Source organism: Leuciscus leuciscus, assembly GCF_965113295.1.
Source record: "Leuciscus leuciscus genome assembly, chromosome: 1".
Lineage (NCBI taxonomy): Eukaryota > Metazoa > Chordata > Actinopteri > Cypriniformes > Leuciscidae > Leuciscus > Leuciscus leuciscus.
In genome coordinates this window covers 79,613,306-79,631,708 of record NC_138725.1, presented here as the reverse complement: position 1 = coordinate 79,631,708, position 18,403 = coordinate 79,613,306, and the positions used below count along the sequence as shown (strand labels likewise).

At 36.9% G+C, this 18,403-nt stretch overlaps 1 protein-coding gene and 1 long non-coding RNA gene across 2 annotated transcripts; one reads left to right on the top strand and one right to left on the bottom strand.

The window, feature by feature from the left end:
• Positions 1–418: 418 nt before the first annotated feature.
• On the bottom strand, positions 419–9,032 carry LOC309512885. The gene is made up of 3 exons (XR_014211209.1): positions 8,903–9,032; positions 4,592–4,735; positions 419–612 (listed from the first exon to the last, which is right to left on the bottom strand). It is a non-coding gene; the product is annotated as an uncharacterized lncRNA (long non-coding RNA).
• A 637-nt stretch (positions 9,033–9,669) lies between these two features.
• Positions 9,670–17,894, top strand: LOC309511688 (uncharacterized protein). The gene is made up of 6 exons (XM_082186929.1): positions 9,670–9,738; positions 10,560–10,673; positions 10,997–11,165; positions 12,806–12,913; positions 13,206–13,413; positions 13,530–17,894. Exons 3-6 carry the CDS (start codon positions 10,999–11,001, stop codon positions 14,001–14,003), a joined length of 957 nt encoding a protein of 318 aa, XP_082043055.1. The 5' UTR covers positions 9,670–9,738; positions 10,560–10,673; positions 10,997–10,998; the 3' UTR covers positions 14,004–17,894.
• Positions 17,895–18,403: the final 509 nt, after the last annotated feature.

Genomic DNA, 18,403 nt, shown 5'->3' with positions numbered 1-18,403 from the left:
TTACAGAGTAGTTACAACATCTGCGGGCTGTAAATTAAAGTGGCACTTGTTACCTCCTTGTTTCACGTAGTTACAGAGTAGTTACAACATCTGCGGGCTGTAAATTAAAGTGCCACTTGTTACACCCTTGTTTCACGTAGTTACAGAGTAGTTACAACATCTGCGGGTTGTAAATTAAAGTGGCACTTGTTACACCCTTGTTTCACGTAGTTACAGAGTAGTTACAACATCTGCGGGCTGTAAATTTAAGTGGCACTTGTTACACCCTTGTTTCACGTAGTTACAGAGTAGTTACAACATCTGCGTAGTTGTAGGGTACACAAGGTGCAATATATATATATATATATATATATATATATATATATATATATACACACACACACAAAATATAATATCCTTTTTGTCATAAACTTTATTTGACAAACAACTTCAAAACAGATTGTGAACTTTTCATTTTAAATGATAGACATGATAACAAATTATAACATTATTTCTTCCCCTTTTTTTTTTTGCTCTTCCTTGGTTTCTTCATTTTTTTCATCTTCTTTTTCTTCCCTTTCACCGAGGACCCTGATGATGAGGAGCTGGTGGAATCCCACGAGTCTTGCTGTTCTGCATTATATATAAAAAAAAAAACTCTTTAGCAAACTATTACTTTAAGTGGCATTAGTAGAAAATACGTTTCTTTGAAATGTGATTTGACAAAAGTTTTCAGTGTGCAAACAGAACCAGAGTTTCTCTCTATCTCATCCTGTTGACCCTGATGAAGCTGAATCTCAGTCCACGTTAAAGCACATATGCAATCACATTGAACTATTGGAGAAAAAGATACAAATTGTGGTTGGATAATGGCCTATTAGTTTGTTACACAGGACTAATGCTGATGTTGTCAAGTAGTCCATCTGCACTGAAACGTTTAGGCCATCGTAATAACTGTAAATTGATTTTTTTAAGAATAGCCTAGTGTCCCTATTCTGCTTTATTAAAAGTGCTTAATTTTGTTTTAGAGGTCGAATAAAGTATAACAGGTTTATATGCATCCAAGATCAAAAAACACAATTTTCTAATAATACACAGTATGCACCACCTCTGTTCTCACGTAGTCAAAAAATTTGGGTAAAGGATCTGTTCACTGTAAGCACTTTTCTTTCCGAGACCCTAATCAATCCGGTCAGATGTCCCCATCTGTTGTGATAGGTCCACTGCTTACAGAAAAATCCATTACCATATCTGAATTTCAGCTAAGTAATGGAATTGGTTTTACCGTTGTTTGAGGGCCGGTCAAATTATGAATTGTACATTGCATTACATTTACAAACAGCTATAATACACACTACATCAAAGATTATAAATGAAAAAGCGAAATAGGGACACTTTAAATATAAGCCGAGTATGCATTTTCAGCAAATTTGCCTAAATTTAGTGGACATTAAAATACAGGTGGTCATTAAAGGGATACTTCACCTCTGGAAAGATGAATGTGTATTTAAGTTTTGTCATTTATGCAGTAGAAATGTGAAATTATTTTTGAATTTGGAGCCTTCTAAACTGAGAAAAGCCAGCAAATTTATTTTTAGCTTTTGTGGATGAAAAACAACAACTCACAGAATGCACTTGCTTCGCTGCCCTAGGAGGCCACTCCTACCGATGAGAGAGCGCAGTTAAACAGAAGAAGGCTAGCTACTAAAGAGTCTCCGTGACGAGTCTGACAGGGATTTTGAGATCGCCCAAAATGTCCGGTATTCGGCTTTTGCGTTCTACAGTCTCCATTCATTATGTTAGTGAGGGGTTGCGGGAGAACAATGCGAGGCCTAAAATGCACATCAACCGATTACTTGGAATTCATGTAGCACTACATTCAGATTCACCAATCGGAATTAATTCAGTTAGATTAAAACAAAAGGTGTGCATGTAAACAATGAATGGCGACTGCTGAAATCAAAAGCTGGATCCTAGACATTTTGGAGGATCTTGAGTAAACGGCCGGACATGTCCGGGAAAAAGAGGATGGTAACCCCTACTACTTAGCTGTCTCCTACTACTCTGCTTTCTCCACAGAATAAGAACCTGTTATCTAATGGCTCGTTTCCACCGAGCGGTACGGTGCGATACGGAACGGTACGCATTTATTTGCGTTTCCACTGTCAAAAGTTGAGAATGGTACCAAAAAGCCGAACCGTACCGTACCACTTTTTGGGTACCCTTCCGTTGGGGTACCTAGCACAGTGGTACGGTACTAAAGGGTGTAGCTAGACTCACTGCAGAACGTTGATTGGTTGACAGAGGATCGTCACTTGCGCATGCTACAAGGGGAATGACAACACTAGAAGCGCCATTTTTTAATATAGGCTACAGTTGAAATATAATACTTCTTTATTGTGTCACGAAATGTAGTTTTAAGAGTTTTTCAGGCAAGAATGTAAGTAATTGTTTAAAATCTCAAATCTGTGGTTTATTTATAAAGGTGAAATTTTGATCCAGGTTGTGAGATCCAGGCGATCAACAGGCGCTCGGCGCTGATGTTCTGACTCGGCGTCCTTCTGACGTTTGCCGCTGACTCTGACGTCTCTGTAGTGGTTAAACATGACATATAATTTGTCTTGTGTACATCTAACGGGCGATCTTTGGTCTCGTGAATCTATAATTCGTTACCTGGCCAATCGTTTTGGCTGAGGGCTAGTAAAGTTTCATATATTTAAGCTATTTAACTTTACTGTTGTAACGTTAGCCTAGAGCGCTGAACATGTATATTTGACTGAATTGTTTGCTTTATTTCTTATTTTATAGCTTCTTGTACCGTTTACTTATACCTTTATAATTGCTATATCCTATATTGATAAAACTCATTCAAAATGCTAAAATGTTTGAAATTTAACAAAAAAGAGATATGGGTCAACTTTTATTTTATTACAAGATTATCACTGTTGTTTATTGCAACATTTGTACAAATGCACATATTGCCTGGAATATGTTTAATTATTTTATTATTTTATTTAAACGAAAAGAGGCAATGGTTGTGTTTTATATTCCGTTTTGTTATGAATAGGCTGGCTAACGTTATACATGCAGTGAATAATCAATACGCGTTGCATGAACCACATTTGTGTGCCACATTTGTTTTAAACATTTTAATGTTTAAAATGTATTTAAATGAAAATGAAAAGAGGCAGATTGGTGTTTTATAACATATTTCGTTTTATTGTTGCCTAAAAATGTAGGCTACATACTGGAGTAGCAGAGCAGGCTGAGAGACACTTTCAAGAAAGCGCTGTTGTATTTCCAGATTTACCGGTCTCGCGTCCTCGGGAGTCATTCTCCTGATTCGGAATGGCAAACTAAACTTTGCGTACTTGGTATTGAGAAACGGCTAACGTCAGCACTTGTCTTCTTTTGACAAACATGCCGAGAAACAAAAACAAGATCTGCCGTATGTCATCCATTGTAGTTTACTATGTTCTTCTTCGCACGAAAACGACGGCGATTGAAACACCACGCCTATCAAGTAAGGGTACTGTAGGCAGTGGAAACGCTAGCTAGATCATGGTTAACCAAACCTCACTGTACTGTACTGAACCGTGCTGCTCAGTGGAAATGAGCCATTAGATTCCAAATACAAGATAGCTGACACTATTTTTACATTCTGTGAGTGAGATCCCACACTCTATGGGCGTGTTGAAAAAATGCGGAACAGCTCCTATTACTGGCTGTGGCTGTAGTTTTTAGCCTCTGGCCAAAAAATCCTCTGATGATGCAAAATTATGATTTTTGTGTCATCGGAGGACTTTTTCCAGACAAAAAAAATACATGAATCTCTCATCTAAGGGGGATATGAGGGGGGAAAGTAGGGTATCAATAAATTCCTCTTTAAACAAACTTTGTTGTATTATTTTAATTTAATACTGTGAAGCTGCTTTGATACAATCTGTATTGTGAAAAGCGCTATACAAATAAACTTGACTTGACTTAAGGTTTTCTACTGATACAAAGCTTAATGCTAAATCCCAAGTATCCCTTTAAAAGCTGTTGAGAAAGAATTAAAATTACACAACTTTTTTTTCAACTGCAAATCACCTACATCAGTATTAGTCGGCAATACTACGAGAGGTCTGCAAAATAACTAATTCTTTATTTGATTTTGTGTTCTGTTACATTGTTCATTTTGACATGTTCTATAGTTATATGTATATACTTAGTCAAATTAAGAAACTTTTGTTAGTTTAAAAAAATATATATTAGTCTGTTTTTCATACTTTTTAACCTGCTTTTTTAATGGTTTTATATTCCAAGATTTTTTGATGAACATCTTTATTAAGTGCAGGTACCATGTTTCCCAATTTATTTATCATTTTCAATGTTTGTGGAAAAGAGGATTGATTCATCCACAAATCCTGTTCACTGGGTTCAGCTTGAGTGTAGAGGCTAAATCATCAGATAACATATCTATTTCTCAAGGAAAATGTAGATAACGGCTTTTCAACTGCAGTCCTGGTGTAAAATTGTGATAATTACCTACTCAACATTCATTTGTTTACTCCAAAGCAACATTGTTCTACTAACAGAAACCAATAAAAATGAAGCTTTAAACACAAACCTGGAGAATCTGACACTGTCGGATCAGTATTGACTTGAGACACTGCAGTTGGAACAACAGACTTCATCTTTTCAATCCCCTTCTTCAAAAAATCGCACTCATCTTTAAGCAAGGATATCTCTGCTTTTAGAGTAGAAATCTTAGCTTTAAAAAAAGAAAAGAGAGAAAAGTTAGAGGTTTTATTACTCTTTCGATGTCTTCTTGAAAATCCATAATTTGACTTCTTTCTCATTCTTCATAACATCAAATCATCACTGGTAATGTAAATTTTGATTAATACACTTAAATCGTTATGTCCATAATTGACCATTCGCAAAGACCCGCCCCCCTTAATTACTGTCGCTATATCTGACAAGCTACGCTGCTCTCATGCCACACCATGTTCTCATGCAGTTAAAAATACATCGCGGAGCAGAGAGGAGACTGACAACACGCTGACAGACAGGACAGACCAGGTTACTTTTCGGTTACTTTTGATATTAAACATATTAAACGAAGTCTCACCTTTCAAATTTGTTCGTTTTTTTAAAGAAATTTAAACAATAAATACCGTTTTGTGGCTCTTTGATAGCCGCTTTCCGACCAAGTAGTTACAGGAACTTAGTTATAGGAACTGTCCACTTCTAAACAGTTCTATGAACTACTCTCCCCAAACTCGGTTTTGCTATTTGCGTTCGCACTTGCCAAGTGGCAATAGGAACTGGTAGGAGGGGTAAGGGAGTGACGCAAACACGGCGACTTTTATTTTTGACGGCGTGAGTGACGGACCTTTATTTTGACGGCGCTGAGAACGCCAGAGCAAACAATGCTCGCATTCTCTATGTTCATTAGTTAGCGATCTGTCTAACAGTACTGTTAAACATGTTTTTAGATAGAATTGTAAGTACACAATATATGAAAAAAAAGTTATTAGCCTATGCCGTGTGGATGATGTCCAGTGTTGCTAGCTGAGCAGAAATACATAATCATGTTTGACTTGGTCCCCTCAAAGTTGTGTTGGATTTTCTCCTCAGCATAGAGGTTTAGAGGCCCATCTATCACTGTTTTCCATGTTTGTATCTAGTTTCTGGAGTAAATATATAGGCTATAATCTTTGTGTTTACATAGGGTAGCGCGGGGCACAGCGTAACACGGGGCTAGTTGTCACACACTTGTTTTAAATACTTCCACACATGCTAGCATGACGAAACTTTGTGTATTTACTAGTTGCCATATCAACACTGTATAGAGAAAAAATTGCGCCAAAAAAAAAATAAAAAATTGGATGATATCCATAAATATTTATTAAACCATAGCAAAAGTAAATTTCTTACTTAAGTTAATTTTTTATCTCTATTTTTTGTGTTTATTTAAAATTAGACAAAACTGATATTATTTCATTTTCCAATATGTTATTTAACAGTTGAGATTGTGCTTTAATGCTTCGTTAACTCGCAGAAGACACTAGCAGGGTTTAAATCCCAGTTGTGCAGGCGGGGCATGTTGTCACACTGCGTTACAATGTGCCCCTATTAGAAATATGCTATTATATTCTATACTTGTATTAATTCTATTGAGAAAACATGAGAAAAAGGTGAATAAAGACTGAGAGTCAATGTTCAGATATGACTAATTATTTATTTGTTTTGAACTATGTTGTAAAGCTGTGTTTTCCTGTGTTCGTAGTCAAAATTCAAAAAGGAGTCTATATTTAATTATTAAAAAAAATCGTATTAATTTATATGAAAAAGTTAATAATTGTATTTTATTGAGAAAATATTTTAGTTTGTCTTGTATATATTTTTTATTAGATCAGATAACATTTTAAGCTGTCATGTGGTCATGTTACAATGTGCCCCTCACATGTTACAATGTACCCCACCTATGGGGCATGTTGTCACATTTCACTTCCATTCTTTCGGGGTAACTGTGTTATATCAAGAAAAAAGTATACTGTATTAATAAAACAAACCCACATAATTGTACCAGACATGTGGAAATTAATGTGGGAAAAAATAAATACTCAGTCTGAACCATAAGTATATTTACACAAACTGAGAAAGTCAAGAAGCCTTTTGTCAAGAAGTCAAGTCTTTGTGCCCCGCTCTCCCCTATAGCTGTTTTAAAAATGGCAGGTGCTGGTGTTTTGCGTGCATTCGGTCATCAGCGTACACTAACATCACGGGTAGTTCCTATAGTGCTGGTTTAGACCCTACTCTGAAGTAGGAGCTAAATTAGTTCCTCCAAATGGAGTTCCTACTAAAGTCGTTCCTAGTCGGCGTGTTCGCACCGAAGGAACATACGGGTACTTTAGTCAATAGTTATAGGAACTGTGGTGTCTGTCGGTACACGATCCGTTCCACCTGCACTATCCATTCTACGCATGCGTAGTAGACACATGCTTCTTTCAAGTCATTCCCATTGTCACGTTTCCCCAGACTTGTTTGTAGTTCTTTCTTCATTTGAGTAATTTTGTATTAGTATGGGTCTATATAGGCTAATATATAGGCCCTATCTATATAATCCAAATGAGGAAAATAATCCCTTCAATGTTGTTTACGGAAGACAATAAGGAACATAATATGCATTTCTGCCTAGACTATCTGCACTTAAAAAATAATCCAAATGAGGAAAATAATCCCTTCAATGTTGTTTACAGAAGACAATAAGGAACATAATATGCATTTCTGCCTAGACTATCTGCACTTACATGAAGAAAGAACTACAAACAAGTCTGGGGAAACGTTATAGAGTATTTCAAACTGACAATGGAAATGACTTGAAAGAAGCATGTGTCTACTAGCCTATGCGTAGAACGGATCGTGCAGGTGGAACCATAGACAGTATATAAACTGGACACAGCGACCCCATAGGTTTCAACGGAGAAAAGTGAAGCAAATTAGAATCACTAATTTCCTGATTGCCATGAGAACTGCGCAGACTCAAACTGAGCTTGACGACGTGGATGTGACGTGAGCAGCCTGTCTGACAGTTGTAAGTCTTCTAGTAGCTGTGCCAAGAGAAATCTGAATCATTCCCTTCCGAAACTTGCAGAGACGGAGAGCGTGAGTAGGATCTGTCCATGAGCTAGGAGCAGGAGCAACTTTATGATTCTCTATGGGCTTCTCCCTTGACTTTATCGGACTTTATGCCTCCACGTCCCCCCGATTGACTGCGAGCTTCTCCTCCTGTCTCTACGGTAATTTCCAGAGAGTCGCGCGGTTATGACGCAATTGTTAGCCTGTTTTTACAAAAACTGCTTCTACGTGGCCATAACGTAGGATACAAGGTAATGGAGCATTTTATACATTGTCGTGTTTCTTTAGAAATAAATAATGGACAAATGGAGTCTTTAAACGCCTCAGATGTAAAGTTATTCGCTGTCAAAGTGACGCCAAAATGAATGGGAGTCAATGGGATGCTAACAGCAGGTGAAGGCTTGTTAGCCAATGGCGGCCGCCGGGGGTGGTACGGAAATCGAGAGCTCGATTACCCCCCTGGGTGGAACGGATCGTGTCTGTCAAATCGCCGGCGCCGTTGAGGGCGATGACGTAGTTTACGGCTTCTTCCGCTCGACGGCGCCGGCGGAATACCCATATATGGAAGTGCACTTTTAAATCATTTATAATAAACACTTCACTATTATATATAAAAATACGAATGGTAAAATTTGATTTCATGACGACTTTAATTTCTCTTCCACTGAGGAAAGAAAGACATGGATATCTTGGATGGCATTGGGAGTACATTATTAGGACATTTTCATTTTGAGGTGAACTAATCCTTTAAAGCTGCTCGTGAACTGATCATCTCTTCCTTCTAGTTAATTAATAGCATCAAATAAAAATGAATGAAAATAAGAAGGAATGTTGTTTTAACCGCGGAAAGGCGTCTGTACACTTCGTTTTTCAAGTTGAAATCCTCCCATGTTAATCTACCTAACTTACTCTCCTGAGTGCTTTGTCGGACAAAATGGCGGATGGCGAAGTATGACTGGTCAGATCACCTGTCAATCAAGCTCCCTGCGAAGGGAGCAACTTACATTAGAGCAATGTTCTTGTACGTAGTTTGTCAAAAATAAATTTGCCTTACAAATGAATGGCATAATAATAATATGTATGAAAATGAAATATGTATGCATTGTATCATGTATACATATTTCCACTTGTGAAAAGTCCACGTATAGGTGGCACTAAAGAGCAGAAAGGAGTCGAAATATGGTGTAATAACTGGTTATATGTGTTAGCTGGTCACAAAGCTCGGGTGTAAACAGAGTTAGTAGCTAGTTACTATCAAAACAGAAATAGAGGGAAAGGTAGGTTCTCATCTTACACTGAAACCCAGTCGAATATGTTTTCGAAAAGTTGGCGGTGCTTGTCTCGCTGCTCCCACATGTGATCTCGGCGTTTTCCTCCACCGTCCTGTATTTGGCTGGTTTTAATATATTTCTTCTGGTGCGTTTCATCTTTGAAAAAAATAAATAAATCAAAAACTGATAGAAGCCACAAACAAACCAAACACTTATGTGATCATAAATGTAATCGAAATACCTACTGTCTTAGAGCACTGCTATCCTGTCCTGCTCCGCGCACGTGTGTGAAGTAACTTAGGGCTGGGAAACGATTCAAAAATAAAAGATTCACTGTTTCAGAGTCGCTAACGCATATGAATCGCGAAGTCTCACTAAAGCTGGCAATCGAGCAAACATTCACTACCATCAAGTAGCTACAATTTGGTTTGGACTTTTTGCTTATTCTCAACAGAAATGTGTGCGTTAAACCGCCAAAGGTTTTATTTTATTTTATTTTGTATCACATTAATCAGAAGCAGACGAGACTTCTTCGTATCCAGCCGCAGGAGGGGCAGAGCCCAACCAAAAAATGCATCCAAATAAAGACATCTTGGCACTGAATTAATAATAATTATAAAAGTATTATTATTAAATAAAATTAAACTGCAGTGCGTTCTCATTGAGAGTAGTACACAGCCCAGTAGATGGCGCGAATAAACTCGTTTGTTTGCCAACCGCCATAAAACGGCAGAAGAAGCTTATTTTCACGCGACGTTACGTTAACCTCGGAGGACCTCTTGAAACCTCCAACCCTCCAACCTAGCTTCAGAACAAGACGCTATCAGTTTCAGTCCGCTTCAGCATGTGTCTTCATCAGGTCAGTTACTAGTGGGTATGCCTGTTCTTCCTATGTGGAGTAGGGTATCAAATTAATGAAATAATAAACCCTTTAGCTTAAACATGCTCACCTGAATGGCTTTTATATAGTAGTTCTGTTGTGTAATGTTTTATGTTTGTTCGAATAGACATCACATGACCTCACTGGAATTCCTAAATTGCAACATTCCAAAACAACTTTTTGACGCAGTAATACATGAATGCAATTCTATAATGGCATTCTATGCGTTACTCGTGTGTTATAAAGTAAACCAATCATTACGTGTCACCCTCAGGCTAAATAACGCAAGGACATTAGAATTATGTCAAAAGTGTGTATGATGTACCAGCGATTACAATATAAAGCTTAACATTTTCATCATAACTAGCGCTAAGATCCAGTATTTTCCCTACCAAAATTTTTGGCAAGGACCCGCTACTATAACGCATCGATCTACAATGAAAGAATCATAATCAGTTTGAGGACCTTATAACTTTAGCATTGCCACTGATCTTGAAAATTGAATTCATATTGCGTGTGTAAGTAAGTAAGTAAATAAATAAATAAATAAATAAACGTGTTATCGACTATAAATATTAGTGGCATAGGTTTGATTTTTAAATTGGTGGGGACGGGGGCATCAATATATAAATATATTTTAAGTTTTGATCCAAATTATTGCTAGGGATATATCAGTCACTGGATCGTCCCTACTAATATATATATATATATATATATATATATATATGTATGTATATATGTATGTATATATATGTGTGTGTTTTATAATTGTGTATAACTACTGTCGATTTCTATTACAGGCTTGTGTCTCTTCCGTTTTCGGATTTTAGTTCCAGGACTGCGTTTACTTCATTTTCTGTAACGTTAGTCATTCCCTTAAAGTCCCGTTCTTCGTGTTGTTGACAAATTTTCAGGTAAGCGAGTTTGCTTAAAGTTTGTTTTGAATGTTACGTTAGCTGATATTGTTTGACTATAATATTATACATATATAACTATATCTATCACCTAAATTTGTTGTTTGAACAAGCAAAGTTTATGATTATCAATTTTAGTAAACAAACATGCACAATTCTGTTTTGTTAGTCACACTCCCCATCTAAAATGGTTAAGTGTGATTCATAATGAGATGGCCTAGTATAATTTTGAAACTGGCAAATGTGAAAGTTATGCAATGATCTACATGAGATTTGATGATTACGATAATGAATGTAGGCATTATTTTCTTTGTCTTCTATAGCCATGGGCATGTTAATGAAAGAATTGGTCCACAAAATGGAGAAAGGGGGAAGAAAGCTGATTAAGTGGTTGCAGAAAAAAGGTCTACTTGCACCAAAGATGAAGTGCCCTGCTTGTAAGCATCACATGAAAATGGCAAAATCAGGCTCTACAAGACTTGGTTATGTTTGGTAAGTATTTAAGTAACTGTCTACATATTTTGCTTAGTTGTGAAATATTGATTTCCCTTTTCATGTATATTTTATAATGTATTACTGCCAAATGTATTGAGAGTGTGAGAGTGTGAGAGTGTGAGAGTGAGAGAGGGAGGGAGGGAGGGAGGAACCAAATACAGAACTTAGAAAAAGTAAACAGAACAGCCATTAGGGGCAAAATGTTAAAAAAAAAAAAAAAGTAAACACACTTAGACCAGCCGGTTGCATAAAGCTCTAAGACTAGTTTTGCAAGTTAGACATGAAATGTTTTTCTTTTGACTGTTACATTTAAAAAAAAAAAAAAGTTACATTAAAACATAGATTAACCTCATTTGATTTGATACCGAAACCTACGTGTTACAGCCGGCTCTCAGGCTGCAACAAAAATGAGACCAGACACGTCAATTCTCAGCAAAACATTTATTTTAACTGAAGAAAAAACAAACATAAGCATAACATAAATAAAGAGATGTATCAGGGTCAGGCAGGAGCAGGACACTCAGCAAAGCACAGACCAACGAACTCCATACCAAACACCCCCCAAAAAACTTAACGAGCAGTCTCCATCACATTTCATTCTGCATCCAACAAGTGTCAGGTGTGTCGGCCACGCGCCCTCCAGACGGCACCTAAAAACATACACACCAACCACACACATGCACGTACACACAGCCTAGTCTGAGACGTCACACTAAGACTGACTGCCCTTGACTAACTGCTAGTGGGTCATACTAGTCAAGTCACCTTTATTTATATAGCGCTTTCTACAATACAGATTGTATCAAAGCAGCTTCACAGTGATAACATGAAAATAATACAACAAAGTTTGTTTCTATAAGAAAATTGCGTCATCGTCCACATTAAGTAAGGCAGATCAATAATAATGTTGAATATTAAATGTCTCTCCAACTAAGCAAGCCAAGAGCCAAGGCAACAACTAGAACTTAAGACTATGGGCCCTATTTTAACGATCTGAAATGCAAGTAACTTTGTGGGCGGGTCTCGGTCGCTGTTGCTATTATACCGGCGGGATAAATGACTCTTGTGCCCGACGAAAATCTAAAATGTGTTGGTCTGAAGTAGCTTCATTATTCATAGGTGTGGTTTGGGCGTAATTTTAAATAAACCAATCAGAGCGTCATCTCACATTCCCTTTAAGAGCAGGCGCGCTTGTTCCATGGCGGATGGCTATTATAACGGCGGATTTACCAGACGCACACCAGGAGCGGTTCACAGCCGAGGAGACCGACGTTCTCGTCAGGGCCGTAAAACACAGAGAACTGACATTGGGGATGGAGAAACACACCCAAATTAGCTTCGGTTAAACAGGCGTATGATAATTTGGGTAAATGTGTAAGCTAGATGTATGCTTTTATAATAAACTATCTATCTATCTATCTATTGTAATAATGTATGATTTGCAAAAATGAAACTGCTGCTTCTGTGTAGATGTAGCACACGCTACATTGATTATGACCAAGCATGCGCCCTTAAAATAGCATCTGAATAACATGAACAAAATTAGGACTGACTTTAGACTAGGTAATATCAAATTACATGTTTTTTATTATTATTATTATTATTATTTTTACATTTTTGTTTAATGATTTCTACAGGAGATGTCGCAGAAGCTGCCATGGGGACATTTCAAGAACCATAAAGAAGGGTTCAGTTTTTGAAGGTTCACACATGGATCTTTCAACCTGGCTCAAGATAATGCACAAGTCAGTGTTTTTTTGTTTTGTTTTTTTAAATGAATTGACTTAAATGCATTATTTTAACATTTATATGTGAAACAATATAAATTGAAAAATATATAATTTTTACCTTTAGAGAATTGTATATTTTAGCTCAATTTGTCTCACAACCCTCTGACACAACACATTCGTTAAATATTGTTTTTTAATTCAACAATCACTGGATACATTATATAATGTAGTTTTTTTTTTTTTTTTTTTGGAGTGAACATGTGGCTATCTCATGTATGGATTAACACTATACATTTTGAATTGTCAGTTTTGCTCAAGGTCTCCGGAAAAGACATCTGGACATGATTGAGGAAGGGGTTTGTGGAAGTAGTGCATCAATCACTAAAGTTTATGATACTCTTCGCAACTGCTGCGTCACTGCCATTCAAAGACTTAAGAAGAGAAAAAAAATGAGAATTGGTGGTAGACAATCTTTTGTTGTCATCGATGAAAGCAAATTCTGCCACAAAAGAAAGGTACAACACTGAATGCCAGATGATGTTGACAAGCAAGATAAAAATATTTTAAAATTAATTTTCTTCCGGTAATGAATAATAACATGGCTGTTTCATTTTGATTTGACTATTTGTAGTACAACCGTGGACGATTAGGGAGAGCCTGGAGACGAAAACGTACATGGGTCTTTGGATTGCTGGAGGTGAGGGGCACACATCGAAGACCAGTTTTGAAGTTGGTCAAAAGCCGTTCCAGAAGGCATCTGCTACCCATCATACAAAAGTATGTAAGAACTGGGAGTCAGATTCTCAGTGATAGCTGGAGAGCGTACAATACCTTGCAACAGCAGGGTTACATTCATTATCAGGTGAACCACAGACGCTTCTTCGTCCATCCACAATCGGGCGCCCACACCCAGCACATGGAGCGTGCATGGCGCTCGTATAAAGAAAATATATATCGCTACAGAGGAAACCTCACTGAACATTCATTAAAAAGAAATCTTTGTCTCATTGAGTGGAACTATTGGCTTGGGAAGGATCACAGACATGGACCCATTGGCCGCCTATTTCATGACATTAAAAAGGTGTATAAATTTAAAGGAGACTAAACAAGACTGTTCACAACCAGAAGAAAGTTCTTCGTCCTTGTGTGATGTTCTCGTAGGGTGGCCATACGTCCGGATTTTAAGCCCCCAGACCGGCGTCCGGCACAGCCTCAAGCCAGACACTCGTTTGCCCTCATTTTTGGAGTTGCGGTAAATCGGCCTAAAAAACCTGAAATGTGTATTTTACTTATTTTTTGCATTCATTATTTGTTTGTTTATGTATTTCTTTTATTTCCATAAGTACAAAAATGTTATGTTTTCAGGCACTGTGCACTTTGCAAGATTGGTTCATCTAAGTTATGGAAATGGCTACCCTATGTTCTCGGTTGTAATCATTATACATGTACTGTACAAAACTCTACTCACCCCAGTTAAAATGTTTGGTTAGTGTTATTTATTTTCTATAACATTGTGTCTTTTACTTAATTTGTAGAATGCCAAATGACATTAAAGGTGTGTAAAAAAACATAAATTATGAGTTTAATTTCATACATCATTCAAACCTTTAACATGAAATTTGAATCCTGGCAATTGAAATGTGATGTCTACACCTGTTTCTAAGTATGTGAATATTGCATTCATATACAAAATGAGTAAAGTACCGTGTCTTACCAAGAATACTTAAGGTCAAATTATTATCTCAGATTTAACTGAATGTTACAAGCTTCTGCTTTAGCTTAGAGACAGTTCCTTCAATTGAAACTGTATTATTCCAATACATTTTTTAATTATTATTATTATTTTGGTTGAAACTAGTTTTAAAAATTTCAACCTAGTTTAAAGGTATTTAATCATTTAGGTAAAATTGTTTGCCCCCTACTGGACATTATTTTTGATTAAATGATCAATTCTTCTGGAATGATCAGTTCTTCAGATTATGGAAACGCCGAAAAGTGTAATTGTGTTGCTGCGTCAGTCACAGATTCGTGGGGTAGGTTTGAAAGTTTTGCGCGAAACAGTCTGGGAAAACAATGACGAGGGAAGCGATCTAAGTTGTTTCATCAAATTGAGTATTCCAGGAGAACGTGGGGAGGCCGTGATCCCAATACTCCTGCCCACAGACATCGAAGCGTTGAAAGCAGGTAAGACGTAACGTTAGACTTGCGTTGTTTGCGCTTTTCGTGTGTGTGTTCTCTAATTTAACTGGATGAAAAACAACAACTGTATATCATAAATGTACTTTGAAATAATATATTTTTTAAAATAAGATGTTAAGTCGTGCCATGTCATTGCAGCAGAAACAGTTCTTGAGGCCCTTCCGGTTGACGACAATCGGTGAGTAAAATTTTTGTTAGCCTTAGCATTTCTTTTGTAAAGTACCGGTAGTTACTATTGGATGTTGTTAAGAGGTTACATTGGCAACAGCAGATAATACAGTAGTGTTTATGATATTATATTTTTTGTTGTACCACATTATTTACTAATTAGCCGTTCTATGTTGTGTATGTCATGCAATTACCTAAATTTGGTTGAGTTATCATGACAGCAACTTTAAAGTTGCTTTCTCCAGTAAGATACGGCCGACTGGTTAGTGATTAACTTAACAGTTTGAGTTTTTGTTGTTGTTGTTGTTTTCCAGTAGATTTACCATGGGGGACAGTGCACAAGACACTGCAGAGTACTCCGCAGAAGGTAAACTGGACGCTAACGTTAGATGTGTTTCCCAGAACAGTAACGCAATGCCACTACTAGGCCTACTACTTATTTTTTTATTAATATTATTGTTGTTGTAAGGGTGTGTGTGTACTATACAAGTCAGCTTTGGTAAACATTTGCTGCCAACATCTAATTGTGGTCGAAAGTTTTACAAGTGAAAAATAACAGATTAGGATGGAGGCTAGCCAAAGCTGGTCATTAGCAGGACTGTTATAATCAGCTGATACTCCTCCCCCCCCCCCCCCCCAGCAGTTGCATCTGATGAGGGGAGTAATGTTGCTCCATCTGGCTCTGTTCTATTAAAAAAACTAAGTGAAGAGAAGAGTGAGTTGATGGATAAGAGAGATCAGCTGAGAACAGAGCTAGATCAAATGATGGACTCTGCTGCTGCACCTGCCCCTGCTCCATCAACTGCACCTGCCCCTCCTCACAGCTACAGTAAGTTACATTGTTGTTTTTAAACATGATGTGCTTTTAAATATTTATATTTCAAGTTTCCCCTGACATGCTTTTGTATATGTTGTTGTATGACATTTTTTAAAATACATGTAAAGAATTAGTTTAAAAGAAGTTAAAGCAGAGAGACTTAAAGTAAATTTATTTTCTTTTAGAGAAACAAAGAAAGAAGATGATTAGCTCCTCCTCAACATCCTCTTCATTGTCCTCCTCATCTTCCACGTCTTCTTCTGAGGCAGAAAAGAAGAAGAAGAAGAAGAAGAAGAAGAAGACAAAACACAACGAAAGATCCTTTGGGAGGAGAAGTAAGTTGAAATTATAAAATGCTACTTAGCTAACACACTTTCAACTTGTTCACCTACATTCTAAAAATTCAGTTTTTTGTCACTGAAAATAATAATAATTTCTCACTGTATATTATTTTTCAGAAACCCAAAAGAGGATAAGTGATTTGGAAAATAGATGTATTGTGTTAGGCTTTACACAATTAAGCTATACTGAGGGTACTAGAATGTTTTAAATGATTAGTTCACTTAAAAAAAAAAAAACAAAAAAAAAAACATCCTAATAATTTACTGTTCTCCTTGTCATCCAAGATATCCATGTCTTTCTTTCTTCAGTTAAAAATGAAATTAAGATTTTTGAGGAAAAAATTTCAGGATTTTTCTCCATTTAATGGACTTTAATGGAAACCAAATATGCCAGTGTTCAAAGAAGGTTCAAATGTCCATCTCAGTGCAGCTTCAGAGTCTCTACACAATCCCAGTCGAGAAATAAGGGTCTTATCTAGCGAAACGATCGGTTATTTTCACACAAAAAACAACATCAATTATATACTTTTTAACCACAAATGCCCATCATGTACCATCTTTGAGATGTGCCAAGCGTTACGTTATCACGTTGGAAAGGTGACATGTCACGTCATCTGTCTAAGTTATTTGTCTGTGTACACCAGTTCAAAAAGGCAGCGAGGGGCGAAATACTCCATCTCATCTTCTCCTCCAACTTCAAAGTCGTCCGACATCTTTCTTTTCATTTTTTTTTTCGGTGACCTTTCCAACGTGATGACGTAATACGTGGCGCATCTCAGAGATGGTACAAGACGGGCATTTGTGGTTAAAAAGTATATATATATTTTTTTTTTTTTTAGAAAATGACCGATCGTTTCGCTAGATAAGACCCTTATTTCTCGACTGGGATCGTGTCGAGACTTTGAAGCTGCATTGAGACGGACATTTGAACCTTCTTTGAACATTGGAATAGTTGGTTGCCATTGAAGTCCATTCTGTGTAGAAAAATCCTGAAATGTTTTCCTCAAAAAACTTAATTTCTTTTTCCACTAAAGAAAAAAAGACATGGATATCTTGGATGACATCAGGGTGAGTAAATTATCAGCAATTTTTTTTAGAAAGTTTTTAGAAAAGTGTGAAGCTCACTCTGATGGTACAAAGTACTCTTTAAACTAATTTTTTTTTTTTTCATTAAACATGTTCAGCAACACTGTGACATCTCCGACGGGCCATTTCTGCTTCCCGCTTGTCATGACTCATTAATGAACATGCACAGAACATCCCCGTTTTAGGAAGCAATCCGATCAAGTGTATACATGACTAATGTTTTCTTAACGATCGGATAACAAAAGGTGGCCCCACTTTATATTAAGTGGCTTTAAGTACTATGTACTTACATCGAAAAATAAGTACAATGTACTTATTGTGTTCATGTTGTATTGTAAAACACTTTTGTTTCTATTGAGATTTGATACGGGTAAGGTTAGGGACAGGTGTGGTGGGATGGGTAGGTATAAGGGTGGGTTTAGGTGTAAGGGAAGGGTCAACTGTGTAATTACAAATGTAATTACATAAATTAATGACAAATGTAATGACATGCTGGTATTTTTAATATATAAGTTCAATGAAAAAACATGCATGTACACTTAAGTCCACTGTATCAAATTACTAATTTCAATGTAAGTAAATAGTACTTAAACGTACAATATGTAATTTTATTCGCCGCTAGGGGTCGCTAACCTCTTACAATAAAAAAGGCGTAGTTTGATGACGCAACATTTGCTAAGAAATATCGATCTTGTCGTCAACGTCAAGCCGACCGATCTAATAATGTTTATGGATAAGTGAATACATCGATGCTTTTATCATGATTGTGATATGAAGCAGGTAGGGATTGCTAAGAGACAGCTATCAGCTCCACATGCGACGTGAGTCCCGCGGATATAAAAGGAATAAGGACATTTCATTCTACCGAACTACACTCAAGTGCAGAATTACTAC

Excerpts from the sequence above, each read along its gene's own strand:
- LOC309511688 (XM_082186929.1), top strand. The coding sequence starts at position 10,999 with ATGGGCATGTTAATGAAAGAATTGGTCCACAAAATGGAGAAAGGGGGA. Across the intron at positions 12,914-13,205 it reads TGGCTCAAGATAATGCACAA|TTTTGCTCAAGGTCTCCGGA; the intron begins GTCAGTGTTTTT and ends TTGAATTGTCAG. Across the intron at positions 13,414-13,529 it reads AATTCTGCCACAAAAGAAAG|TACAACCGTGGACGATTAGG; the intron begins GTACAACACTGA and ends GACTATTTGTAG.